The following is a 26,477-nucleotide window of genomic DNA, read 5'->3' as shown; positions in this document are numbered from 1 at the left end:
TACATTTGATTTTCTCTTGACTTTATTTATTTTGATGAGGGGTTTCGGTGATTGAAGATCGCCTGCCGATGTGCGCCTCGTTTATGCCATCAGTTTACAAATTGAATTATCCTGTTATGCCTCGATATTTTGTGGAGTTTACAATGAGGGCCGGACAACGAGTTCCTGTGTGGGCTGAAACGTTTTTATAGATGATGAATCTTCGGCCATTCAATACTTAAAAATACTTCTTTCGACATTTACTTTGTAGTTTTGCTGCACGCATGTATGTACACATAGTTTATATTTGTAAGATCTCTTTAGGTCTAAGTATGCACAATAGGGTGGGTGTATTTTTTACTTTTCAGAACCGGAGGAGCGGAAATTAATCCATTGCGATTTTTCGTCAACAAATCTCAATGAGAATGTTTACGCTGCTTCATTTTAAGGAAGAAGCTCGTTAGAATAAGTTCCGCCCCCAGAATATTTAACCGATTCCAATCCACACAAATCGACCTATCCCAATGCATTGAAGTCAAAGTCAGTCGACCTATTTTAGAAGCTTTCTAATGTTATACATTACATGAATCTGCGCTGCATTATCAACTAGTTAAAGGATCTATTTTACTTTGCACATCCGGGGAGCAATACCGCTACAATTTACTTGCTTGGCCAAAATAGTTTTTATACACATTAGTTGTATGTTGTATCTCTGTTGTTTTTGTAACCCTGACAGACTCAATTTGGAAAACGGGTTGATCAGATAAATTTGTAGGTTATTTTTACTTAGATATCCTTTTTTGTTTACTTTTTACACAATGTAATTTACTTTTCACTTAATGCATAATTGGTTTCGGGGAACTTTTTACGAACGGCTGCTAGTAATTTTGTTTTATGCACTCGGCTTACATTTACAATGTGGATGGATGTGGGTGTTTCAAGAATTTAACTGTTGACATATGCATATTGTATATAATGGATTTATTCGATGGTGAAAACGTGCAGTTGATAAAATCAAAACGAGAAGCGCGGAAGAGGAGTGCAGCAAGTAAATTATATTCCTTCCTATTACGATTACGATCTTAGTTAATGGGTTGCATCGGTGAGCACACTTTGCGATCCAGCGCACAAAGCGGCGGACCTCCACAACGTCGTCAGCTTATAACTTACGGGATGATGAGGGGGTGGTGGTGGGTACAATAGCTGAGGGACCGGATTAGAAATCAAAGTTTGTCGTATCTAACTTAAACTGAATTTTGATGCGAGCAGATCGCCACGTCAGTTGGGAGCGGGATGAGAAGCGGTAAGCTGCTTATCCGCCGGCGGCGGGGGATTGGCTGCTTTTCTCGCCGCTCCAAGAGCAGCCGTCAGACGATGGCATCCACTATTGCTGCAGCTCCGACCCCTATATCCGCCCGGGATCATGAGTGCACCGCCTCCACTTCCACTTCCACTTGCAGCTACTCCGCCACTCCCGCTCCCACTTCCACTCCCGCTTCCTCCCCCGCTGGCAGCCGACGTGCGCGTGGCCGCCGACGCCGTCGTCGTCGTCATCAGGGTGGTACTGGTTGTGGTGCTGTTGCTGGTGGTGGGTCTGCCGCGTCTATTCTATTGCTACCGGCGATTGATCAGCCCGTTAGGAGGCGCCTGTTGGCTAGCCGTATGCATCAGCTCTAACTCAACCAGCAGTGGGAAGTGATCAGAGGGTATGTGCGGATGTGGGCATCCAACAACCTTATTCTCGCGCAGCCAGTCATTGGAGACAGGGCCCAGCAGGCCCAGCGGCACCATGCCCGTCTTCGTGTAGAAGATGTAGTCGATGATGCCCTTAAAGTCGAACGTATAGTTGGTGTGCGGCATGATGTCCTCGTTGTAGGCGGAGGCTAGCTTAAACGAGTGCGTAAACTCGTTGGTGTCGTTCGAGAGCAGCCGCTGCAGGCAGGACTTGTAGCCCATGTCCTTGAAGTCCAAATGATCCATGGAGACCCGGCCCTTGCCCAGGAACTCCACCACGCCCGAATCGGGTAGCGAGTTAAAGTCACCGCAAAGCAGCAGTTGAACAGCATTGGAGTCGTTCTTGTGACCCGGCCGGAAACTGTGGCTCGCCTCGTCGATGATCGTCTTCAACTCATTGCTGAGCATCATCGTCTGGATGAGCTTGACGTCGCAGAACTCAGGGTCCCAGTGTATGTGCGCCGTGCAGACGAGCAGCGGCTGCGAGATCTGCGTCACCTCGGACATCGGCTCCCAAGCGTTCTCCTTCACCTTGAGCAGGGCGGCCAGACCGATGTTATCCTTAGGCATCACGCGGTTCAGCATGTTGTCGGAGCCCTCGGCATTGGCCATTGCCAGCTGATTGAACTCGATCAGTGACTCCTTGATCAGCGTGAATCTGTGTAATGAGATCGCAGCATTAGTTCATCATCTAATGAGGATTTACTCACGGATATACTCACTTGGACGCCCTGAAGAATATCGCACAGCCATCCACGTACTTCCTCTCCAGCTCAGACATTGTCTTTGCTCGCGACTTTGGGGAGAAGATTCCCTCGTAGCCATCGTTCTTAAGCTCCGGCAGGAAGAAGTGGTAGAACTGCTCCGTTTCGATCTCCTGCAAACTGATTATGTCCGCTGCATAGTGCCGTATCTCGTCGATTATCGACTTTTTCCGGTACTCCCAGCATAGCGCCCACGTCGGACAGTATCCGTACATTTGCCGCGTCGCGTACTTGTCGCAGAGCACATTATAGCACATGACCGTAAAAATGCCTACAGGTAAGAAAAAGTATTAATAAAAAACATAATACATATGTAGGGGCTTCTATGAAACCAGTGCATTCTTAAACGTAAAATTTCAAAGTTAACTACTAATGTAGTGGTGTTATCGCTCTCGTGGAAGTTAGTTTTTAATTTTAAGAGCATTTATAATTAAAACAATTTATCTAAATTACTCTCAAGTACTTATTACTGCTAAAAGACTTGTCGATGGAAAAGCGGCTTGTTTAGCTATCTAGGGCAACTGCAATTGGCTGGGTAATAGAAAATTCTTGTCGGCCGATTGACGCCCATTAGGCTTTAGCTACAACTTACAGGCTGGTCGCGTTTTGTTGGGCTTGGCCAGTGGCAGCCAGGGCCTCTGGGGCGGTGGATTGACGGTAACTGCAAAGATAATAATAAAAAGAGAAGCGGATATGCGGTTAGTAAGTTGGCGAGTGAAAATGCCAAGTTGCAAGAGATTATGAAACCAGCACCCGCGCATAAAGAGCCCAGCACACACGAGCACTCCGTATCGGGCACCCCACTGACACACTGCTGCACTAGCTCCATCCACGTTCTCCCACAATCCACAACCACTTATCTCCTCCCCGTAGAAATCCCCCATGCCGGCCACTGGGTGCAGATTGCAAGTGGTGAAAGTGACATGCACAAGCAATCAAATTGCTTCCGCCTTTGCTTTGGCCCAGCTCAATAGCGGCACCACCAGTCCACCTGACTTGGACTTGGTGATTCGCTTTTGCATCAACCACTGAGGTGCACAAGTGACGGTGACTTAGGATCTAGGTACGTATTCCTTATTGTTGTGATTACCTTTTGGATAATTTTCGGGTTTCCCATTCGGGTTTCCCATTTCCTACATAAATACAATGTTTTGAATATTGTGTAATAGTATCACCAAGGTACTAAGATATGCCGCATAGGGTATAAAAAGAAGTACCATATCCCATCACTGGTGCTGCGGGAACCACTTACTACGTGATGAGGAAGCACTGCTTGCCTGCCTGCTGGGACATGTGCTCCTCCAGCTGAGAGGAGCATGCTGCGGGGTGGCGAAACCGAACTGCGATGTCTGCGGCAGTTGAGCGTAATAGGAGCGATTTTGGTGTTGGTGCTGCTGTTGCTGCTGCTGCTGGTGGCGCTGATGATGCGGTTGCTGTGGCTGGTGGTGCGGGTGGAAAATCTTGCGAGCCACACCCGCGCCACCGTTTCTCGAATTGGTAGCCGTGACTAGGCCGCTGCTTACAACATTGCGCCGAGGCAAAGGGAGCCACGGCTTGGAAACGAACTGGAGGTACCTCTCAGTGGTACAGTGATACAGTGATTCAGCGATACAGCGGCAGTGGGAATGTGGAACCCAATCGCTCCGATGGCCAGCGGTTCGTACTCCTCTCTGGCGCTCTTAAAACGAAGCGGTAGCTGGGTGGCTCTGGGCGATTTGTTTTGCTTTGTTTCGCAGACTTGTTGATTGTTTTTGCATTTCTTTTTCCCTCTGGTAATTTTGTGCAAGCGGTGACGCCGACTAAAAACTTTCACTTTTTAATAAATTTTGTGATTTTTTTTTTCATAATTTTGTTACTGTCTGCGCCTTGTTTTGTTTTCGGTTGTTTTTTTTTCCGTTTTATTTTTTTATTTTTGCTGACAGCCTGTAATGACTACATTAACACAGCCTTGATTGCCTTTTAATTGCACAATTCGTTTTTAGGACCCAGCACTCTTGTTGCTCTTTAATTATGCAAATGGTTATTTAATTGAAACGGCACACAAAATTACAGAAGGCGAAAATGAGTCACCGAAATGAGAAAGGGTTGAATAAGCAAACGTAACGCGTGTATTTGAATGATCGTTGTGTTTGAAGCACACGTATTAACTAAAATACTTGAATTACAAAACGCCAAAACAAAAGACTTTGACAGCGAACTCAATGCCAACTCTTGTCAGCAAATAAATAGCATCCTCCAGTGGGGCTGCTCATCATCATCACCATGATCATCATCACGGGTTAAAGGTGCTCGGTTCGGGAGCTTAGGTTACGAAACTTTTACCAGCCAACTTAAAAACACCCACGCACCCACTCGAAACATAATTTCACCGAATTTGTGAGTGATTACCCCATGGACAGGTGTAACAAAAGACACACACATCGGAAACACTTTTCAAAACAAAGCGTTCAACGAAATTTTAAAACAAATTTGTTCAGCCAGCGAAGCGTGCCATAGTTTTTAGCGGCTTGTGCGGAAAGATGGCTGTTTGTTGGCATACATGTGTATATGGTATATGGTATATGGCATTTGGTATGGGGAAGTTACTGTGGAAAGTCGCAACCCAATTTACTTACCACCCAGTGAAATGTATAAATTATTTTTAGCATACCTCATTCATTTGATAACATAACTTACACCTTATATCGTATCACTTTATAGTGCTATAATTAGAGCTACCTTATTTTATTGCATGAACTAATTTAGATTAAATGTTCGCTTTCATTTGTTATATAATTGCTGTGTTACACCTATCTTTATCCTCTCAGATTAGAAGTAAATTCGCCGCATGCAATACTTCGTATAAGAGTTCTCATTGCCAAAATAAAAGTGAAAACGAAACCTGTTTCTCTATACGCGAGTGGTAATTGAAATATGTTTGTTTGGTGCCCTACTTTTTGGCACGTTATTCTGTGGGTTCTCTGCTGTCAGATGTTAATTTACTTGGCTAAGTAGTACCATGACTTTCAGTTGGGAAAGCACAATTGCAATGTTCCCAATCATCTACAGACAGACTGTGCACAGTCTCCGATCCTTTCCTTAATCCACCAGCTCGATCGGTCATAAATTTTCAACGTCACACAATCAAGATTATTTACCGCCTAATGGATGCATATCAATTATGTTTACTCTCTCTTGACACGGTAAACTCAAAGTTGCCATTCGATGGTTCAATATTCGCCTCGCAGCCTGATCTCACGCCATGTCGTGTCGGCCTACTATATGCCTCCTCCAACCTCCATCCGGAGGATTCTCTCACCACCACCCACCACCCACCAGCAACCGGCAACCAACACCAGCAGCACCTTTCCCCTGGATCTTCATTTTTCGGAGTCCCTCCTCGGGCGCCATTAGAAAGCCCTTTCTATCCAAAAGTTTTCATGGTCGCTGCTTGCAGCATTTGAAAACAAAAAGAAACCAAATGAAATACAATAGCGGGTAGGCAGAGAAAAAAAACAAAGCCAAAAGACAACAAACAAAAGTTCGAAAGGCAAAAACCCAAGTGAGCGTATCGAAAAAGAAAGTGAAATTCAAATTGAAATTTGGTGCGATTAAAAACGCCAAGAGGCCAATATGCAGAGCCTGTTTTGTAAGTGAGTGAGGAGTGTGGTGTGTGTGTATTGGCCAAGCCAACGATTTCGTATGCACAACACGTTGGCAAATGGAGGCGATGGATACGAGGAGGTGGACTCCGGCGGAGTAGGAGGAGGAGTTGTGGAGGCCAGGCCTGCAACGCTCCGAATAGAAAACAAAAGTCAACTCGCCACTTGCCACACTTCTGCGAGCACTGCAATTAGATAACTTGTTTCATTTGCACCAGTTTTTTCTCGCTCGATGCGAGATCGCAGCAGCAGCAATTGACTGCCAATGTTCAATGGCGTTCAGCAATCGCTGCAAGTTGCAAGATGCAAGTTTCAGGCTGCTGATTGCCAGTTTCTGACTGGTATGGGCTGTCAGTCCACTTCAGTCGCCTTCGCCATCGATGGGACTCGATGCGATGCGTTGCGATGCTTCTCCACTCCACTCAAGAGAATCTGGCATTAAAATCATAATAATGAAACGCAATTTAAGGTGCACTTCAGGCACTCCACACACAGGCGAGGAACTACAAATGGGGTCACATTTGTAGCGAGCCCGTCTTCATTAGCGCAAAAGTAATTAATATGCGCTGAAAAATGAGTAAACCAGTTAACCAAGAAATCAAAACACTGTAGGAATCCATTACAAAGTGCTGCCTTTTAGCCTCCATTAGAGCACAAGTCACACGATCGTTTTTTGGGTGCCATTTGCAGTCGCTATTCTTTTGGCCCCAGCTGTGACGGGGGTTCAGTTCTGTGCACTTGCATATGTGCGTGCGGGAAACCAGTTGGACAGCATTTGGCGCTGCATTTCTTGCCGGGTTTCACACAGATCGTGCCTGAACGTGAGCGCCATATTCAAAAGACTCCAATTGTGCTGCGTCACATGGAAAATCAATTGAAAATGTGCGCGCACAGTGATTATGCACAGGCAAGCGGATGACGAGTGGCAACAGCCGCTGCAGAGGAGCACCTCATCTCCACCAGCACCGCGGGCAGCTCCATCCGCAGTTAGATTCGCAGACTGGCGTGGGCTTTCTTTCCATGCAGCAAGACACACCACAAAAAACATCTAATGATTAGTCAAAAAATGCAATTGATTCTGAGCATTGTTGATTCTATGAAATGCATTTAGCGGAAATTATCTATAATTATAATTGGAAAGAGTGAGTGGTAAACTTTCAGTTAAGAAGTTAAGCAGTTAATTCCCAGTAATGTTGAACATATTGCACTATATCTACGATCTTCAAAGCTGCTACTGATTCATTTAAATGAACCAAGTTTCGGAATGTCAGCAACGCCCACCTTGTTGATAAGACTTTCGCTGTGATAGGACACATTTTTTCCCAGTGCACGAGGTGGCAGTGGCAGCATCTTCGTAGGAGGCTTCGAGGCGGCTGCCTCACGCGATCCAACGGCCAACAATGCTGCACGCTGCTTGGTTACGTTTATTTTTCTTTCGCTGATCCACTTTTAAATCTTTGCGCGCACTCGCAGTCGCAGCAGTCAGATACTTTCTCTCTCCCGCAGTTGGAAAGCGGCGACGAGACAACTGCCTACTGATCACTGAACACTGCCTTCTGCCTTCTGCCTTCAGCCTTCAGCCTGCCTCCTGCTGGCATTGACACAGCCTGTAATGGGCCCTCCAAACCAAACCAATCCAATACAATCCAATCCAATCCCAGCCAGCCCCAAAGAAAACGACCCTGGGCGCACAGCTTATTCAAAGATCGCGAGCAAAAAGTAACTATAATTGGAAATCTTAACTACTGGACGCTAAGTGCTACTCATAGTTTGGGAAATGCAACTATAATAACATTTATTACTCAAATAAACCAAATACCTATTAAAAACGGGAAGCAATTTTATTTTGGTATTATCATAAATAATACCAATAAATAAATCTCTACATGCAAAGCATGCATTAATCCTACTCTCTAAATCCAAATATCTCCTCATAAACGATTTTTAAGAAAAATAATAGGCAGCATATAAAAATAGCGCAATACCAAAACAAACCAAATATATTTGCTCGTAAATTTGGTTTTTATTAATTCCACATTTTTGGTTAAGATTTCCAAGTTTTTAGAGGTGAAATCTTTAGTTTCTAACATTTCACCACGCGAAGAACTAATAAATTAACCCATTTAAAACTATTTCTTCCAGAAGACAGAGAGATGTATTGGGGCAACAAGAGTGATTAAAGTAATATATTGGATAAGTAAGTTTCTTTTAGCGAAATGAAGTGCTAAAACTCGTGAGGTCTTTAATTAAGAATGGCTTCTTAAATACTAAAAATGACTGTGTAGTAGAGAAATCGCAGCCATGATGCATGTTTTTTTCTCCTCGCCTTTTTCCTCTTCGCAACGAGGGGTCTTAAGCAGGAAATACTTGATTTTTTCCCAGTGCAGTTCGGCCCATTCCCTGGCCATTAAACTTTCTAACCATTTGCACTTCCTTTTACGCAACAACAACCTTGATAAGCCCAAAAAGCCGGGCCAAAACAACCGGCAAACGAAAACGAAACCAAAACCAAAACGAAATGAAAACAGGCTGTAAGCTCACTTCCGCATTTAAAACAATAATAACAAAGGCAAGGCGACCAGACGAAAAACATTTCCGATTTCAGATGCATATTTATAAGAAATATGGGCCAATTATGCGAATTACTCCACAAAAAACTGGAAAAAAAAAACCAACGAATCGACCCAACAAGCAATGAAAATAAAAACGGAAAAAGCTTCGCCGTGACAAAGCACAAAATAATATAAAACCCGGACAGAAAAAAGTTCACATTTCGTAACCGAAATAACCGTTAACATTCACAAAGGCGGACAAAGAGGCGGCACAGGGCGGAGGGGCGTGGCTAGGCACCGGGCCACAAATAATCAGCCGCTTTGTTACTGCCCTCGCCACACTATTATAATTTTTGGCACTAATATCATCATCTGCTGCTTCGCTGCTTCTTCACTCCCAATTGCAGTAATAAATACCGGTTTCGCTATATAAATAAACCATTTCGGTTGTTTGGGGCCGTTTTGTCATACTAAATGGAGCGAAAGCCGGGGTATATTGGCCAAAAGGGTTATCGTTAAAGGGAGCACACAACATATAAAACCGCGCAATATGATGATATGATATGACTAAGAGGAGAATCCTCAGGGATCCTATATGGTTCTTTTATATTAATTGACAGTGACACTAACAATAATTGGATCATATTGGATCATATATATAATAGCATATACCTTTATTTGATCCTATCCTATCTTATCCTATTGGATCCTTTATCTTTACTTAAGTGTTATATGTAAATTTGCTTTAACAGGGTTTTGGTGAGCTTTACAGGGTACTGCCCAGGTCCACAGCCTGCGATACATTTTCGCTCCACTTCCTCTTCCCACATTACGATTCGGCATGCTCCACAAAATCGGCAAACGTTGTGGGAATCGATGACGCCGCGATGCGTTTAAAATGCATTACAAAGCACAAAGTTGTCATAAAAATTGAATTAAATAAAAGCCGAAAACGAGAAGACTTACGTATAATAAAGCGACCAGAGGAGGCAGGAGATCATCAACCGACTTAAGCCAATTAAACGATTAGGTAACAGTTACAACAATAACAGCAACAACAGCATCGTATGCAACACACACAAAACCATCGTCATCGGCCAGAAAAACGGATAAAAAAAGGCAGTGGTAGTAACAATAAAGCTCAGACGAATCGAGTTATAAACCTACATAGAGCGTCAAAATTTGTACAACCAACGGTGGGCCACTGCGAGTGGCAAGCGGAAAAAAGCCAGAAACAGAAAAAAATTAATTCATGTTGTGCCCATTTCGTGAGCGGACACAAAAAAAGGTACAAAAGATGAGGAAGAATAAGTTACAACAAGAAGCAATGGTCGGTTTAAAGACCGAAGCTCGGTATACTCTACAAAATGATTTCCCAGGTAAGCTAGGGTCATCTTTTGTGATCAATCTGAGGATGATGGAGTTCTACATAGGATAGGATCCTAGTTATACCCATTATGAAAGCATATATCGCATAAACCTTTCTGAGGGCATAGTAGGCTACAAATGCGACGGCATTAAATGACAGAAAGAGTTAGGAGTTAACACCAGCCCTTTGGCCGTTCTCCGTCTACTTGATTTATGGGCTCCAAGCCACGATGGTGCATCTTCGCTCTTTCCCCGGGAGATTACGACACAGGCGAGACATTAGACCCCTTCCTCCGTGCAACAAATGATTTCGTCATTTGAGGCTGCAGCGTCGCATTGCGAGATCTAGTCTTATATACAGATATATAATATAATATATTATGTAGTAGTCCATCTGGCGCAATGACAATGAAATGGATGAATGGTCATGTTGGATGGGCTCAATCGCTTGCGCTTTGTTCTAAAGACCATCTTCTGCTTCTGGGCTTGCAGTCGCCACTGGTGACCTAATCAAGCCTGATCGTCTTTAATGGGTGAGGAAAAAGAGTGACCCAATTAACTGGTGTTAGGTAATACTGGCATACTTTCAGTTCTGAACCATTGGCTTTTTACAGCTTCAGCCCCGCGAACATTTTTCATTCGTAAGGTTTAATTACTATGAGTTGTTAACAAGTTACATTAGTAGTATAAGTTAAAATTTATTTAACCTACTTTTTGCATGTCAATGTAGTTTTTAATAATTTCCCTCTGAATTCAACCGAACATCAAGGAGAAGTACGTGACTTTTAATGACATCTTCTTCTGTTTCTGCTATCCACACAGACAATCAAATTTACACGTTGCCCAACTGAAAACAACATCTACTCCACCGAATTATTCAAAAAGTGGAGCCCTTCATCTTGCTTCGAGTGGCTCATGAATAGTGTGGGTATAGTTTGGCTAATGGGCCAGACAAGTGGCAACCGGCAATTGTCTGTGAAAATCCACAGTCAAGTCAACACGAGAACGGCTGAAAAGAAAATCCACAACAGTGCCGGCTAAAATCAAGAAAACCACTTTAAGACGACCCAGCGAACGAGCAGACGGCATTAAAAGTGGAGAATAAGTGTAATAATGACATTTGTGTGGCCGTTAGCAGTTGGATTCTTAACTGTTTGACATTTTGCGTAACCTTTTTCGAAGACATTTGGCCTTTATCCCGATTAACCGCGTTTTTTTTTCTTTTTTCTGTGCGCCTCTGCGCAGAGGAAGTGGAGATAGGAACTTGGGCAACTCCGCACCAAGAAGATGTTGTTGAGGATGAACTACCGGTGTGTAGTGTGTGTATGTGACCCACTAAACTGGCCAAGTTAATTGGAAACTGAAACTTTCAATTTCATGGCGAAATGCTAATTTCTAGCCAAAGAAAAGTCAACTGGAAAAGCGGCTAAACGAATTGACTAGAAAACTTGGGGGAAATGGAGTCGGAACGACAGGAAAGCTAACTAAAAAATTACAGAAATAGAAAATGGAAGAATATGTTTACCCTTACTAAATAGTAGGAACATTTAAATGCATTACTTTTTAGGCTTTGACCCATTTTATTAGCTAAACATATATGTATACTCTACAACATTTAATAACAATGTATAAACATTCGATTATAATATACAAACTAGTTTATTGAGAATGGATGTAATTGATTTACTACGATGACTCATGTAAACATTTAGATTTCCCAATTAGACCAAAAGCGTTGCTAAAACATCTTTCATGTCCAAAAAGGTTGACATTTCGAAACCCCAGCGAATAGAACGACAAATTTGAAATACCCGCAGCTGCGGAAGGTGAGGAAAAACAATTAAACTTCAGGGGCCAGAAGGAAAAGCGAACAACTAGCATGTTGGAAGACGCCAAGAGAGATGGCCCCGCTTCGTTGGCCACCGGCCATATCATCTATGACCAAGAACAACAACTATGACAGCCGAGCAGCGCGACGCATTTATTGACGTACCCAAAACACATTAGCCACCGCTGGCTGGATGGCTGGCTGGCTGGCTGGCTGGCTGGCCGGCCGGTGGTTCGGCGGTTCAGTGGTGCTAGATGGCGGCTGATGGCGCAAACAGTGTTGCAAATGACCCAATTATCCACTGACCCACTCAACGTTCGTCCGTTGTCCGGGTCCGCAGTGCGAACCATGGAACAGCATGGAGCATGGAGCATGGAACTCCAGCACGGATCTCCAGAGGTTTGCCGGCTATTGCGAAAGAGCCCTGCTGATGTTGGAAGCTGACCTAACAGGCACTTAGCCAGCTAGAAGACTGCTGGCTAGCTGGTCAGAACTCGAAATGAGGCCCTAAAATGGAGACATTAATTAGCCTAATGACGGGCACAAAATGCCCAGAAATTAATTTGCCGGTTACGGTTATGACAGCGGTTAATCTTTTTGCGAAAGCCGGCAAAGACAGCCCAACCACAAGCAGATTCACCCGGGTGAAAGGTTCCCACTCGGCGGCACTCGGTAATTGAAATCTGCGCAGCGCGGCCTTCTCTAAGCGATGGGCATCTTCAAATGTTTGGAAAGTTCATTTTCGAGTGCTGTTTGGTGCAGTGCGTCTGGGAATTCGTTGGATAGGCCTAGAAAAGCCGACGACTTCTGTTTGCTTTTCCGGCTCCAAACGCGGCTCAAACGTGCCTCATTACAGATGATGGAGTTTGATTTTTTGTTTTCCCCCATTTTATTTTTACACATTGGTGTTTTTTGGGGCTATCAAAACAGCAATCAAGTTCTTTTTGTTTGACATTTTTGTTTACACTTTTTATTGGGTTCTCGTTCGGGCTTAATCAAAATAAATAAGTTGGCCATATTGTGTGTGTGTTTCATTTTTTTTTGTTGTGTGTGGGTTACAAATGCGGTGTGTGTATTGATGGGATCGGGTTAACTATAGGATTGTTATTTGTGCAAAAACGATGCTTACGAACAAACACAAACACTACAATAAGAATGCGGGAGCGAGCGCACACAATACGAACTAGTGAAAATATTAATTAAATAAATTAGCTGCGAGCGGTAATTTCTATCTGGGGAATGGTAACACAAACTGTCTGCCGGAACCTGCCAATGGAAAATCTGTGACATTTTCCAGCACCGAGATGCTGAGACAACTGCGATTGCTACTCTCAGCCAACACGATTCGAGCCAAGTTAATTTCAGCCAGGCCAAGTCGAGCCAAGTTGAGCCAACTTGAGCCAGAGGAGTCGAGCAGAGCGGAGCGGAAAACTTCAAGCAATTTCTGCGCGCGCTGCGCGTTCGTGAGTTTCTTTTAATTAAAAATAAGGCGAAAACTTTTACTCGCCGACTAACTGCAACACAGGTAAGCAGGTAACTAGGGCTGCTCTCGATTTTCAGATTTAGATTTTATGCTTGGCGATCCCAGTTGGAATTAATTGTGCACCAGATCTTCGCTCGTCTGTTTTATGATACTCAATTTGCAGACAAGTCGAAAATGCGAATCTTAGATCGAAGATATAACGCGATATGGATACCGGTCACCTATGAATAAACTGAATGAAGCGCCGCAGAGAATGAAACTCTCACTTTAAACTTATGAATATTCAATTGGAAAGAATGAGTTCTCAGCTCGAAACGAATCTTCTGAGCGTTTAAGTATTTCGTTTCTTTATTCGATGTAGGAAACTGAACAGGGCTTGTTGAAAACTCCACCTCCTTATAAAATAATAAATTAGCTGACCCCTTTGGGCCTAAGCACAGATATAAGCTTTTAGTAGAACATCGCTATAAGCCACTAGAGATCCAATCTGTTTTTGTGTTTGCCCAATATAAATATAACTTATCGACTATAAAAGTTCACGTTGTAGCGCTTCGATTACGGACTAAGTAAAAACCAAACCAACTAATCAGTTTAAATCAAATAGAACCCAAAAAATATATAAAGATACAAAACTAACATGTAGGAACGTTGCCTAAGCTCTACGATAAAAATTAACACCCATGGACCGACCCCATATGCCCCTATATAAATCCCAGATTTTGGGAAGTACAGATTTTGGGTTGCTAGGTTTTTTTGTTGGCCCTATGGAATACGTTAATGCACAAATAACAACAATTGAACAACTAATTGTATGTGTAAGGTAGATGGAGATATGGGGGTATAGTTAAAGTATCTCTAGAGTTCACATCGTACATCTACACGATTTCTACAGTTTCTTCTTCTTTTTGCGCCACAAAATCTGCATAAGAGTCGCACCCTTCCCGTAACCCCCACCCGCAGCTCCGTCATCTGTGGATCTGTGGTCTTTGCAAAAAGAAAAAGAAAAGAAAAATGTCTTAAAAAATACAGATATACAAAACGCCGTCGCCGTCGCTGCCGTCGCTGCCGCCGCCGCAGTGAAAGTGAAAGTTGAAGTGGAAGTCGGACTGGGATTCGTATGTACATGGTTTCCAGTCCCGGCCTGTCTATATAAGTTTCCATTTAGCCGGGGATCGCTTCCAACAGCCTGCTTGCCTGCCTGCGCCCATTTGGTCAACTCGTTGGCCTTTTGTTTTTCGCTCCGATCACGTCGAAGCTGATGTTGTTGTTGATGATGATGATGATCGCCTCACATGTGCGTTATATCCATTTAATGGGTTTTCTTCTTTCTCCGTCGCGTTCGCTGGGGTTGCGCAACTTGGGTTGGGTAGAAATTCAAAAATCCATCGAGGAGATTTACATTTCCCAATCCAAAAGCGCCCACGCATCCGTATCTCGTCTCACGTTTCTCCAAATCGTCGCAAAATGAGCCACTTTCTGGGCTGCGATACCTCGTCGCGTTTCCCATTTTCATGGCTTTGGATTTGATTAGTTTTCCACTGGCATCGTCACGAGATGGTGGAAAACGCTGGCTTCAGCTTACCCACCGTGCCCAATATCAGCCTGGTGGGTGTGGCCCGGCTGTCTGGTCCCAGTTTGGCAGCTGCCACTTGGCTGTCATCGTGGCAGCCACCTCCACTAGGCTGCCTTCCCCCGTGCCACATCAAACCCAAACTGTTGCTGTTGCCAATGGTGGTGGTGGTGGCAGTGGTGCTGCTGCTGCTATTGTTGTTGCAATCCACGAGAAAATCCAAGGCTGTGGGCGTCGCATCCGTCAGATTCAAATGCTCAAAGTTAAAGACAAGACCCGATCCGCAGTTGTGGCTGCCAGCGCTATCCAAGCCGCTGTCGCTGGCTGCACCCGATCCAAATCCCGATCCCGATCCCGACTCCGATCCAGCCTGATCTACCGCATTGCAGGTCTCGATCAGTTTGCGTGATATCTCATTCAGACTCTCATCGAGCAGCGTCTCCGCCTGGGCGGAAATCAGGGAGGAGGCGTTGCCCAGCTTCCCGCCTCGCCAGCAATTTCCAAACAGATCGTTGGCAATGTTAATTCCACTCAGGATATCCCCGTAGCCGGAATCATCGCTCAGGCATTGCGAAGGTGTGGTCACTGCGCTCGGATGACTCCGCTGGGATCCGATTACGCCCACTTTTTCCGCCCGGCTGCTATCGCCGGTAATGGGAGCGAACTCCTCGGTGGTCTCCTCCTGCAAGGCCAATGAGCTGGGCAGGCTCTGGCTGCAAATGGAGCTATCGCAGGAGCTGTCTGAGTGCGTGGATGAGGTGGAGGAGGAGGACTCCCGGCTTCCGCCTCCTTGCTCGCTGGAAGAGGCATCGGAAAGCGATCGCCGGAGCGGGTAATCCCAAAGCGAACGAAGTGGGTCACATTCTCGGCAGAAGCAAACACCGTGCGTATGATCATGCTGCAATATTCCAGATGGTAGGTGGTAAGATCCTCCCGCACTCGCGGTGTAACCGTCTAGAGGATTGCTAATCTTGGGTTGCATATCCGTCTCAATTTTGAGCAAAACCCCATTGCCAGGTTTGCGATCCTTCTTGCGGCGCTTCCTCGGTTTAATGATTCTCGGCAGACAGGTCTCTGCTGGAGAAGTGCCCTGATCCTGGCTGGCAGCATTGTTGGACGTCTTCTCCTGGCTGCTGAGCACAGGTGGTGCCGAATTCTGATAGCGAAGGGCTCGAGATTTGTCAACCAACTTGAAACCTGCCTGACTGCTCATCGGCTGATAGGCACTCCAGTTGTTGGCCACAGGATGGTGGTGATGCTGTGGCTGGTGGTGCTGCAGCTGCTGCTGTTGCTGGAGATGCTGCTTGCCATTGTGCTGGAGCAGCGGCATGCCCTGGGCATGCGCAGCCAACTGGGACATAGTGGCCCCTCCAGGGGGCCAAGTTGGGCATGTTTTAAGGGCGGATTTCCTCAGCAATCTTTGTCGCTGGGCTGGCGACAGGTGACTGGAGGCATTCGAGATGAGCGGTATGCCGGCGCACTCATTGATCCGCTGCTGATTGACCACTCCATAGCCAGCAGGCTGAGGTGGTTGGCCGGCCGACTGAACTGCCCAATTGGGTGGTGATGCCGACGGCGGACCATGATGCAGCCTGTACACAGGAGCTGGATGCTGGCTACCCGGCCAATGGCTCAGCGGATGCTGGTGATATCGCAGGGAAGCGTAGTTGGGCGGCGGTGGTAGTGGTGCTGCTGATTCTGGCGCCCTGTAAACGGCCACATGCGATCTCATACTGTTTTTGTCTTAGTCCCAAACTGAATCCTGTCGGCGGATCGAGTCGATTGCACATCACTTGGCCGCTGGGTTAGATTATTCGGCTTGAGCGAGCCAGCTACCAGAGAGGCATTTCGGTTGGCCAACGTCGAACGATTCCACCGCAACGAAATGAAAAGCGAACGCCAAGAAACTGGGACACGACGCGATCGCAATTACGAAACACACGGCGCATGCGCGACGCTCGCGAACGGGTTTCCACCTGGAGAGAGATTGGGGAGCAGAGTGGAGCTAGTGCGTCCGCCTCGTAGCCAAGCGAGCGGCAGACTGAAGTCAGCTGCTAAACGCGATCGACAGCGAGGCCCGGCTAACAGTAAAAGCCGTTAAGACCACTCTCTCTCTCTCTCTATCTCTTACGTTCCACACTTGGCTCACACGAACGCTCAGCTGCCGGCTCTCTTTCGGACCAACTTGCATTGGAGAGCGGCTCTTGGCTTTTGCATGTCGAGGTCGTGCAGTTCTTTTGGCCAACTCCGCCAATTGTTGTAATTGTTTCATTCAATTAGACATTTTTAATTGATGCCCGGGCATTATGTATTTTATTTTGGCATTAATGGGCAGCCGTGAGTTTGAACTTTAATTATGGCTTTGGCAACAGGTTTTATGGCCTATCCTGGTGTGCGACAAAAGATTAGCTAACTAGCTGCGCTTGATTACGGACGCACCACTATATATAACACTATATGTAAATACATCAGTTTTAATATAGATATTAAGCTCTTATTCCAGGATTTGCCCATAAATTATTTGCCCTACATTTCCTAATAAACATATATATGTGCTGTTAGCACATGAAAAGATTTTCTCCCACTTGAAGCTTCCTTTTTGTCAATAAGGTCCCATCAAGTCCAATAAGATAGTTGAAATACCCTTGATCCCGCAGTTTGTTCGAAAACTTTCTCTTTTCGGAAGCCTTTTTCGCGTGCTTTCCTTTTTACCCCACACATGCACACACGCAGCCAGACGCCAGACACACACCTGGTCAGGAGCTGCTCACGCACCGGGCGCACACACACAGGGATTTAGATAGACATAGGGGGACTCACATGACAAGTTGTCCAGCATGTAGGTGAGCAGTTTCTGCGTGCCGTTCGGCTCGTTGTAGATGTTCATGAACTCCTTTTGCAGCGGATTGCCCATGAGGCCGAGTATGACGAGGTGGAACAGCTTGCCGATCTCGTAAGGCAGTACGCGCAGAAAGTTGTTGTTCAGCAGCAGTTCCCTAAAAGGAGGAAAGGCAATGGAGTGACTTAGTGAAAAGCATGCATCAGTGATCAATAGGTCCTGCGCCTGGACAGTGAATTCCAAACTTAATGATAGGATATAATATAACAGTTTACAGTGTCCTTTATTTTCTATGACATCCCACAAACTCACCGCAACTGGATGAGCTCGCCAAGCTCTGCGGGCAGACTTCTTAGCTTATTGCTGGACAGGTCCAAGGTTCGGAGGCTGGTCAGCATGCCAACGTCTGCGGGCAATCGCAGCAACTGGTTGTCGTTCAGGTAGAGGGCGGTTAGATGTTCAAACTCCCACAGCGACGGGCTGATATTGCGAACGCAGCCTGTAACAAGAGATATGATAGAATTAGTATGATATTTCTAGGGATTTAGCGAGTGATAACCCACCAGTAATCTCCAGGCCACTCCAGTTCGTCTTCTTGCCAGCAGCGATATCCTCCTGCGACAGAAAGATCTGCTGCCTCCGATTGGCGCTGTCGTATTTGTCTTTGTTACGAGACATTTTATAATGATTGCCTGTTCGGTATATAGAAGAGAGTTATATTAGTACATGCCACATATAAGAACGATCGTGATAAAATCTGGAATTGTTTCAAGGAAGTTAGGGCTCATGTTAGGAGACAAAACCTCGCTTAGCAACAAAATATGAATGCTTTGAGTTTTAGCTTAAATGTATTTAGGAGTATTGGAATCAAATCATAACCTTTCATAATAACCGCCTGATGATAAGCGTCTCTGCAAAATATTAATAAAGTGGTTTCAATTATTATTTTGTATTAGTAAACAAAGGAGGGCTTAGGTTTGGGTTTGGTTTACATATCATGGATATCCAGCTTGGAAAAACCAATATCAGAACTAAAACTGCAATGACTATAATTGTATTGCAAAGTAATAGGGCGATGTGGAAGATATCGCCAAACTTAATAGGGAAAAAATCTTCATATAACTTGGTATGTTTTATAGGTACATATTTTATTGATAAATAGAATCGAATATGAAGTTTGGAACTTTGGTAATGCTTTTTTGTTTTAACGGTATATTTGGGTTTAAAAAACTGCTATTGGCTTTCCCACAACTGCGGATGGTAAATTTTAAATCATAAATAAATGCAAACGAAAATGATTTCGGTAAGCGCGCGCAAAGTGCAAGCACCAACACACACAGGTACACACACAAACACACCCACACACACGGACGGCGCAGCACACACAGTAACACTATACAGTTAGCAAGAAGAATGGCGTGGGCGGGCAAAACAAGAAGGAAAGCCGTATGTCGCATATGGGAAATCGAGGATACCAGGAACCTATGTATGTAGGATTACCTGGATCAGTTCACTTTTCCCAGGAAGTCACCTCAATCGGAAATTCGGGCTCAAATTTACTTGCCGCCTCTCCTCTCTTCACGCGCTCTTTCCGCTCTTCGCCCGCACTTACTTAAGGATTTTGAAAGAAAAAGGTAGCCGCAGCTTGGGATTCTGCAATATTTGATATTCGTACGATACACTGTGAAATTTTAAGGAGTTCTAACGTATTTGGTGCCTTTTTTTGGGTCCTCTATTTTTCTTATTTTATTTTATTTTTTTTTGCTGATTTCTGTGCGTGTTTGTCGAAACAGAAGCGACGATTCTGCTATTCGCCCTATTCGTTTTGGGTCGCTTTTTCTTCTGCTGCGCCTCCGCTTTTCATTTATTTATCGCGCGACTCGCTTTCATCATCGTTTCTTGTTTTTGTATACATGGTGACCACTCGGAGTTGCCACTCGGTTTTATCAGCGGACGGTATCACGGCAAATTTTGGCCATAATGCGTGCTTATTCGTCCAACTGAAGCTCGGCCTAGTTTTCTGATAAACTGATAAATGATGTTTGTTTGTGAAAAGAACTACTCGAATGAGATTTTAGTCAAAACAAAACAAGCGCACATCACACACATTTGCACACAAAACGCACACACAACACACAGACGGTCACAGAGGTGCAGGGTTGAAAATAAAAACACGTAGATATTTCGTACTGTTTGCTTTACTAGCCACTTTTTTCGGAAAACGTTCTTTTTTGATGGGAACTCGGCTTTTAACGCGATATATTTGATGTATTTTAAATCTCTGGATGGACGAGGTTTTTGTGAATTTAGCCTGCTGCTGCTATGTGTAAACTCTCGTTCTTCGCTTTCCTTCGTTTTCCATTTCTTTTTTGTGCGCTGGTTTGGCGTACGCGGAAATGCCCACTCGCTGTTTATCGACTATCGAAAAAAATTGGCAATCAGTGCTTCCAACTATCGTAGAGAGAAAGTAGCTAGATTAGACAGAAAACCTATATTAATAATGCCAGTTTTTAAGGCCCCTGTTAATTGTATTGTTTTTTTTTTTCAGTAAGCCTTATTAGGATTGTATGTTTTTATGAGATCATGACTTTGCATAATTGATAATAAGCAAAAAAATTTAGCTAGAATCGAGCTAAAACATTAAGAAACTGTAAATACTGATTAATCGATAACCTCACAGAGAGTAGATCGGCATTTAGCCGCGAATTTCATCAAAAAATGTAGATTTTTTTTAATTTTATATCGTGTGGGTTTATACAAAGCGTAAAATGTCTGACACGCAAATATCTAGCTTCCTGAGGAAGTATCTAGCCGATGAGGACAGAAAAATTCGTGCGCAATTCAAAGAAAGCGATCCCAAAAACAAATTGATTCTATGGATGCACGAAAAAACGGTAAGAGGCATTTGATTTGGTGAATTTGGCAATGACTAACTATAGTACCCTGTATTTGAAGAGAATAACAGAGGATGACTTGAAGCGCCCATACACCAAGGACGAGGTAAGGGAGCTGTGTCTACGCACCAAAGTAAAAGTCGATATGACCGCTTGGAATTGTTTGTGGGAGGCCAAAAAGAGGTTTGACGCAAAAGGGCGTTTTGAAAACAAATCTGAGAAATTTATCAACCGAATGTATATGAAAGCGGTGCGCAGGAAGATGGTCCAACCGTATCCGGAGGAGTATGTGGCCCAGCGAAGAGAAGTGATTGCCGCCGAGACCAAGAAGTTCAACATCAGCCGATTGGATAGATGGCAAAAGCAAAAGAGTCAAAACCGATCGGCACCAGAATCCTCTTCAGCTCTGGTCGGTCATGCATCTCAGCAAGATTCTCAGGATAATGAAGCGGTGGAGACCCACGAAGACCAAGCTAACACAAATCGGTATTCAGTGTCTCAAATGGAACCGATGGCTCGGCCAGTCGTGTCGGCATCAGATCTTAGCGGCATCGGGGACGATGAGGACGAACAGCAACAGCAGCAGTCAGAATTTCAGACCGAGCACACCGACTGTCCAGAGACACAGATGAGATGCGATCAAATTAATTCGGGTAGCTTGCCGATGGGACTGACTAATTCGGAGTCTGCGCCGGACTACTATATGTTTGGCACCCAATTGAGCACATCAGTACGACCCACGTCGACTCAAGAGGCTGATGATCAGATAGCCTGTCCAGAGACCGAGACGAATGAGAGTTGGGTAAGGTGTGATCAAATTAATTCGGAAAGCATGTCGATTGGACCGTCAATTGATTCAGAAGGAAATATCAGTTTACAAAATTCGGGGTCTGAGCCGATCGACGTTGATTCGATGGCCTGATGTCCGTATATCATTTGTAAGTTACCATTTTTAACTATATAAAGTTCTGCGTTTATTGGTGTTATTTAATTAAAAACATGTAATCCCTAAAAATGTTATAAAATGTGTAATAAAAATCCTTAATTAAAATACGAGGCTCGATTAAGCTATGTACACTAGTCTAGGATGATCCGCAACCGGAACTGTACACGATGATAAACATTTAAAATGCTCGCTTTTACATAATTACGCTATGTACAATTTATTTATAGCTAAACCATGGTCCCATGGGGCGTGGCAGGGGGCGGTGGGTGCTACGGGAAGTGGTCAAACAAGAACTGTTCCATGAACAGTGACTCCGAATGCTAGTTAGACGAATTGTCGCCCGGCTCACTGACCGCAATTGTCATTTTCACTTCATCGCCGCTGTCCAGTTCCGGGTCCTCGTCATCCTCATCATCCTCGCAATCATCCATTTCGTCCTCGTCGAGCTCCTCATCTTCGTCGTCCTCTTCGGTCAATTCCTCATCCTCCTCGTCGTCCTCATCATCGCCGAAACTATCGCCCCCGCCGCTGGCTTCCACGGTCGGCAGCTGAACGATCGTGGCCCCGCCCGGCGCCACAGTTGAGCCCGCAACCGTGGCCGCAACACTGGAGGCTCCACTGCCCGCAGCCGCCGCACCGCCGCCCGGAATCTCTATCGTAACAATGCCGTTCATCGTGCTAATGCTTTTGGGTGCATTACCACTCTTGGTCTCCTGCTTGATGCTCAGCTCAATTAGCTCCACGCCAGAGCGGCTCTTGAAGTGCGTCTTGATGTGCTTTGACAGGTGATCGCTGCGCATGAACTTTTTGTTGCACTCCTGGCACTGGAACCGCTTCTCACCCGTGTGCGTTCGTCGGTGGCGCTGCAGTTCATCGGAGCGGGTGAAGCGCTTGCCGCAAAACGGCCAGGAGCAGACAAAGGGTCGCTCGCCAGTGTGCCAACGCAGGTGAGCCCTTAGATGGGAGGTTTTCCCGTACACCTTATGGCAGCCGGTGATGTGGCAGATATGTTGGCGCTTCTTGTCCGAGTGCTTTTCGCCATCGGTACAATTGGGACAGGTGCAGGCTACTCGCTTTAAGCGTGGCTTCGGCTCTCCAGCCGGTGTTCCACCGCCGCCTCCAGTTGCACCACCTCCGACGCTCGCCACACTAATGTTCATATTGAGATGGCTCTGTGACGGCGTTGTTATAGTCGTCGTGCTAGTATTCGTGCTCCTTATGCTGGCAGTTGCTCCCCTAGCCTGCGTGGTCACGGACACCACTTGGCCACCAGTCGGCGCAATCGTAATCTGCGTGCTAGACGTGCTAACAGCATTGACTTTACTTCTTGCAGGTAACGATACAGGAATTGGTTGGGGTGTGGCTGGGGTATTCGGTGGATTCGTCGCTTGCTGTGGCAGGGCTGTGATTTGAATGGAGGCTGGTATGCTCAGGCTGGACAGGGAGTTGCTTTCCGTATGCAGGAACTTGATCTGCTGCTGTTGCGGTGAGGATGTGCTTGGAGTAGATGCAGGTGCCGGAGGATTACCGGATGCGGAAATAGGTCCAAAGGTATCCGGCGGCTCCTGCTTGATGCTGGTGATCATTTGCGTGGGACTCTGCGGCTCCTGCTTGGGCATCACCTGCACTTGGCCCTGAGTTTGCACCTGAGGCTGCGACATGGGTAGTTGGGTAAGTACTTGCTGGAAGTTGGCTGGCAGATTTGGAGGCAGCTGATTGGCGTGAATGATTTGGACTTGACCCAAGCCTGGGATATTCTGGATGGGCAGCGCCTGAAGATTGGACATCTGCATTGGTGTGGGCACAGCAGCTGGGGCAGGAGTGGGTGCGGGAGGCGCATTTGGTCTTAGTTGGGCGGGAATCACGGTCAGCTGTTGGCCCTGGGCATTCGTAATGGTAATGGGCTGATTGGGAGGCAGTTGTCCCCCCGCCGAGGCTTCGCTGATCGCCTGAAGGAGCTGCTGATGCTGCGCCTGGACCTGCTGTTGTTGCTGCTGTGCCTGTTGCTGTTGCGCTTGCTGCTGCTGTTGGACCTGCTGCTGTTGTTGTTGTACTTGTTGCTGCTGCTGGTGGGGATTCTGGATATGTATAATGTTGGCATTCGGAGGCAGCTGAGGATACGGCATTGCCAGTTGCACCTGCTGAATCTGACCGTTGGGAGTAACAATCTGAGCTATCTGTGAGAACTGCGGGATGATTTGCATCTGCGAGGCGGCGGGCATCTGCAGGGATTGCGCCTGCATCAGGTTTTGCAGCCCTCCGTTCGATGTTGCCGCTGCCTGGACGGGCACATGAACCGTTTGGTAGATGGTCTGTCCGTTGGCAGTCTGAACGGGAATTTGCACAGCAACCGTTTGTTGCTGCTGCGGCATAGCTTGCGCCGGAAACTGTACCAGTTGCGGCCGCATCTGCAATTGGCCATTCTCCAACTTTATAGATTGCCCGCCGCCTAGTAAGTTGGAGATATTGGAGATGTTTCCCAGCAATCCGTTGGCCGCCGCCACCGAGGTTGGTATCTGCAGGTTCGTGCCCGGTATGGTGATGCTACCCGGCAGCTGACCCGCTGTCCCACTGTTGGCGACTCCCGCTCCATTTGCTCCAGAAGCATTTGTTCCTGCTGTTGCCTGTTGCACTGCACCCTGGTGCGCTTGTTGTGCCTGCTGTTGTTGCTGAATGAGATTGGTGACGGGTATTTGGATGTTTGTGCCGGGTATGGTGATCAGCTGGGTTTGTTCCTGTCCCAAACCGTTCAGCTGTTGCAGCTGGATGCAGTTAGAGGCTGCCGGATTGGACGCGATCTGGGGAGCCCGCAGGATTTGACCGTTGGGCGTGATGAAGGCCTGTTGTCCGTTAAAGTTGACCGCCTGAGCGGTGGCCAATTGTGCATTGAGGTTTGGTATGAAGATGGCCTCCTGGCCATCAATGTTTACCGTTTGCATGGGCATGGGTTGTACGATCTGGAACATGTTTTGGGGCATGCTAGGGTTCTGGCCGCTCCCGGCAACCGCTCCGCCAGCGAACTGGGGAGGCATTTGGTGAATGTTGATGATCTGCTGCATGGTTGGTGTTCCGGGGGCACCCTGGACCTGCGTTTGTGGAGCTGCTGCACTTGCTCCATTTGGTGGAATCGTCGCCTTGCTGGCACCGCCTGCCGCCGAAGTCGTGGCTGGGGCCGCACTAGTCGCCGCACTGGCGGCACTCTTGTACTGCAGCATGACAGGGTTTTAAATGAGATTTGGTCAGTCACAAATGCTTGGAGCGAAACATTTCCAGTTTTTTCATTCGCTCAGACGCGATACTCTGCCAGAAGATTGGTGGCATTTAAAACAATGTGGCACACATGGGGTCATGAACACTGGGATGTGGGGTGCCGACGCTTACATTCGAACACATAAATAACACGAATTCCAATGATAATTGCGCTGGGAGACGGTTTAAGCGAGTTTTTAGTTTCAATTTTGTTTTGACACAAACGCAGAAGAAGAAGTGAGAGTGATTGGCCAGGGTTGCATTGCGTTGTCTCTCGATGGCCAATCGACCAACCGATAGTGCGATACCAATAACAAACCGCTAAACGCAAGAAGAAGCATATCACTGATAAACAAAAAATTAAACAAATTTTTAACCGACAAGTTCCCTCTCCGACCTCATCCAAATTTAATTAGATTGCATCTTGAAAAGAGCATGGAGCCGGTTCCGGAGGAGGCACGCGGAGTGGATGATGACGAGGGGGAACTCGATTGTCTAACGCATATGTTAGGGGCGTTGCTTTTGCCAGATGACCCGGGGAATCCTGAAAATGCTGACCCAAAGGAACCAATTTGGAGAGGAGAGCTGGAATGGGAGGACGCATCGATATCGGATAAACCAAAGACTCTGCACACGCTTCAATTCAACGTCTGCACCAAGACTAAGGATGGTCAGCCGGAGATCAAGTCGGAGAACTGGCCAAAGAAGCTGAAGACACAATTGATATCCAAAAAAGTGCTAGGTAAAATTGGCGAACAATTCCTTAAGGATGCCAAAATAGTAGTTTTCCGATCCAGCCCAGGAGAAATACTCAATTCGTTGGTCAGGGTGATGAGCTCCGGTTTCGCTGGTTGCATCCACTTTTCCCCAAATACCAACTGCAGCATTAAGGCTCTAATTCTACTCTACTCACCCGACCGCCAAGCTCTGCTAGGCTTCATACCCAATAATCAGGTTTTGTTTAGCGGACGACTGCAAGAGGTTCTTCAGGGAGCAAAACGAAAGCCGGGCGTCCAAGCACCCATAGAGCCACAGCCAGAAGAAGCGCCTCCGCAGGAGGAAGAGGCCATTATAAATGAACTTTTATGGACGGGAACGCTGAATTGGACAACACAAACAGATTCAAAGCAAAGCATTAGTCACAAGCTAGAGAGTTCCGTGTACATCGCTTTGAAAAACGGTGAACCAGGGATCAGTTCGGAGGATTGGCCAACTGATATGTCTATGATTTTGATGCCCACAATTTACCTTAGTCAGTTCGCCGGAGAGTTTATTAAGGCATCAAAAATTATAATTCTCCGATCGACACCTGGAGAAGAGCACGACTCGCTAGCATCGTCGATGACCGCCGGCAGTTGTGGCTGTGCCCGCTTTTCCAACGAGGTTGTCTGCAAAGTTATCATGCTGCTGTATTCATCCACCAGGAACGCGTTCTTGGGCTTCATTCCGAATGATCAGGCTATGTTCGTCAAGCGAATGCGGGAAGTTTTAGAAGAATATCGCCAAAAAGCGAGAAACAAATAGTAAAAAAGTATGTCAAAAATATGATCTCAACGTATATTTAAAGTATTTATATGAACTATAGGTATATCAAATTTATAGTCATAAAATGTATTGTTTTATAATTAGA

At 45.9% G+C, this 26,477-nt stretch overlaps 5 protein-coding genes across 7 annotated transcripts; 2 read left to right on the top strand and 3 right to left on the bottom strand.

The window, feature by feature from the left end:
* Nucleotides 1-4: 4 nt before the first annotated feature.
* On the bottom strand, nucleotides 5-20,188 carry LOC26527086 (CCR4-NOT transcription complex subunit 6-like). Of its 3 annotated transcripts, none has more exons than XM_015153938.2 (8): nucleotides 19,259-20,188; nucleotides 18,638-18,669; nucleotides 18,322-18,450; nucleotides 18,071-18,257; nucleotides 17,740-17,915; nucleotides 3,070-3,138; nucleotides 2,436-2,748; nucleotides 5-2,371 (listed from the first exon to the last, which is right to left on the bottom strand). In XM_015153938.2, exons 2-8 carry the CDS (start codon nucleotides 18,642-18,644, stop codon nucleotides 1,594-1,596), a joined length of 1,659 nt encoding a protein of 552 aa, XP_015009424.1. In that variant the 5' UTR covers nucleotides 18,645-18,669; nucleotides 19,259-20,188; the 3' UTR covers nucleotides 5-1,593. The 3 variants fall into 3 exon arrangements, with proteins under 3 accessions (XP_015009424.1, XP_015009421.1, XP_015009422.1); XM_015153935.2 differs by having other exon boundaries at nucleotides 19,949-20,188; XM_015153936.2 differs by lacking the exons at nucleotides 17,740-17,915; nucleotides 18,071-18,257; nucleotides 18,322-18,450; nucleotides 18,638-18,669; nucleotides 19,259-20,188 and adding an exon at nucleotides 3,730-4,191.
* LOC26526623 lies at nucleotides 12,808-17,009 on the bottom strand. The gene has a single exon (XM_015153909.2). It carries the CDS (start codon nucleotides 16,649-16,651, stop codon nucleotides 14,897-14,899), a length of 1,755 nt encoding a protein of 584 aa, XP_015009395.1. The 5' UTR covers nucleotides 16,652-17,009; the 3' UTR covers nucleotides 12,808-14,896.
* A 207-nt stretch (nucleotides 20,189-20,395) lies between the features above and the next one.
* Nucleotides 20,396-21,703, top strand: LOC6555107 (telomere-binding protein cav). Its single transcript, XM_001981987.2, has 2 exons — nucleotides 20,396-20,652; nucleotides 20,714-21,703. The coding sequence occupies exons 1-2, from the start codon at nucleotides 20,527-20,529 to the stop codon at nucleotides 21,572-21,574; spliced, it is 987 nt and encodes a 328-aa protein (XP_001982023.1). The 5' UTR covers nucleotides 20,396-20,526; the 3' UTR covers nucleotides 21,575-21,703.
* On the bottom strand, nucleotides 21,620-25,153 carry LOC6555106 (transcription factor Sp4). The gene has a single exon (XM_001981986.3). The coding sequence runs from the start codon at nucleotides 24,811-24,813 to the stop codon at nucleotides 21,919-21,921; it is 2,895 nt and encodes a 964-aa protein (XP_001982022.3). The 5' UTR covers nucleotides 24,814-25,153; the 3' UTR covers nucleotides 21,620-21,918.
* LOC6555105 (protein PTOV1 homolog) lies at nucleotides 25,124-26,461 on the top strand. Its single transcript, XM_001981985.3, has one exon. The coding sequence runs from the start codon at nucleotides 25,283-25,285 to the stop codon at nucleotides 26,369-26,371; it is 1,089 nt and encodes a 362-aa protein (XP_001982021.1). The 5' UTR covers nucleotides 25,124-25,282; the 3' UTR covers nucleotides 26,372-26,461.
* Nucleotides 26,462-26,477: the final 16 nt, after the last annotated feature.

Source organism: Drosophila erecta, unplaced genomic scaffold (genome assembly GCF_003286155.1).
Source record: "Drosophila erecta strain 14021-0224.00,06,07 unplaced genomic scaffold, DereRS2 tig00000000-arrow-pilon, whole genome shotgun sequence".
NCBI lineage: Eukaryota > Metazoa > Arthropoda > Insecta > Diptera > Drosophilidae > Drosophila > Drosophila erecta.
This window is presented reverse-complemented; position numbering and strand designations above follow the sequence as displayed.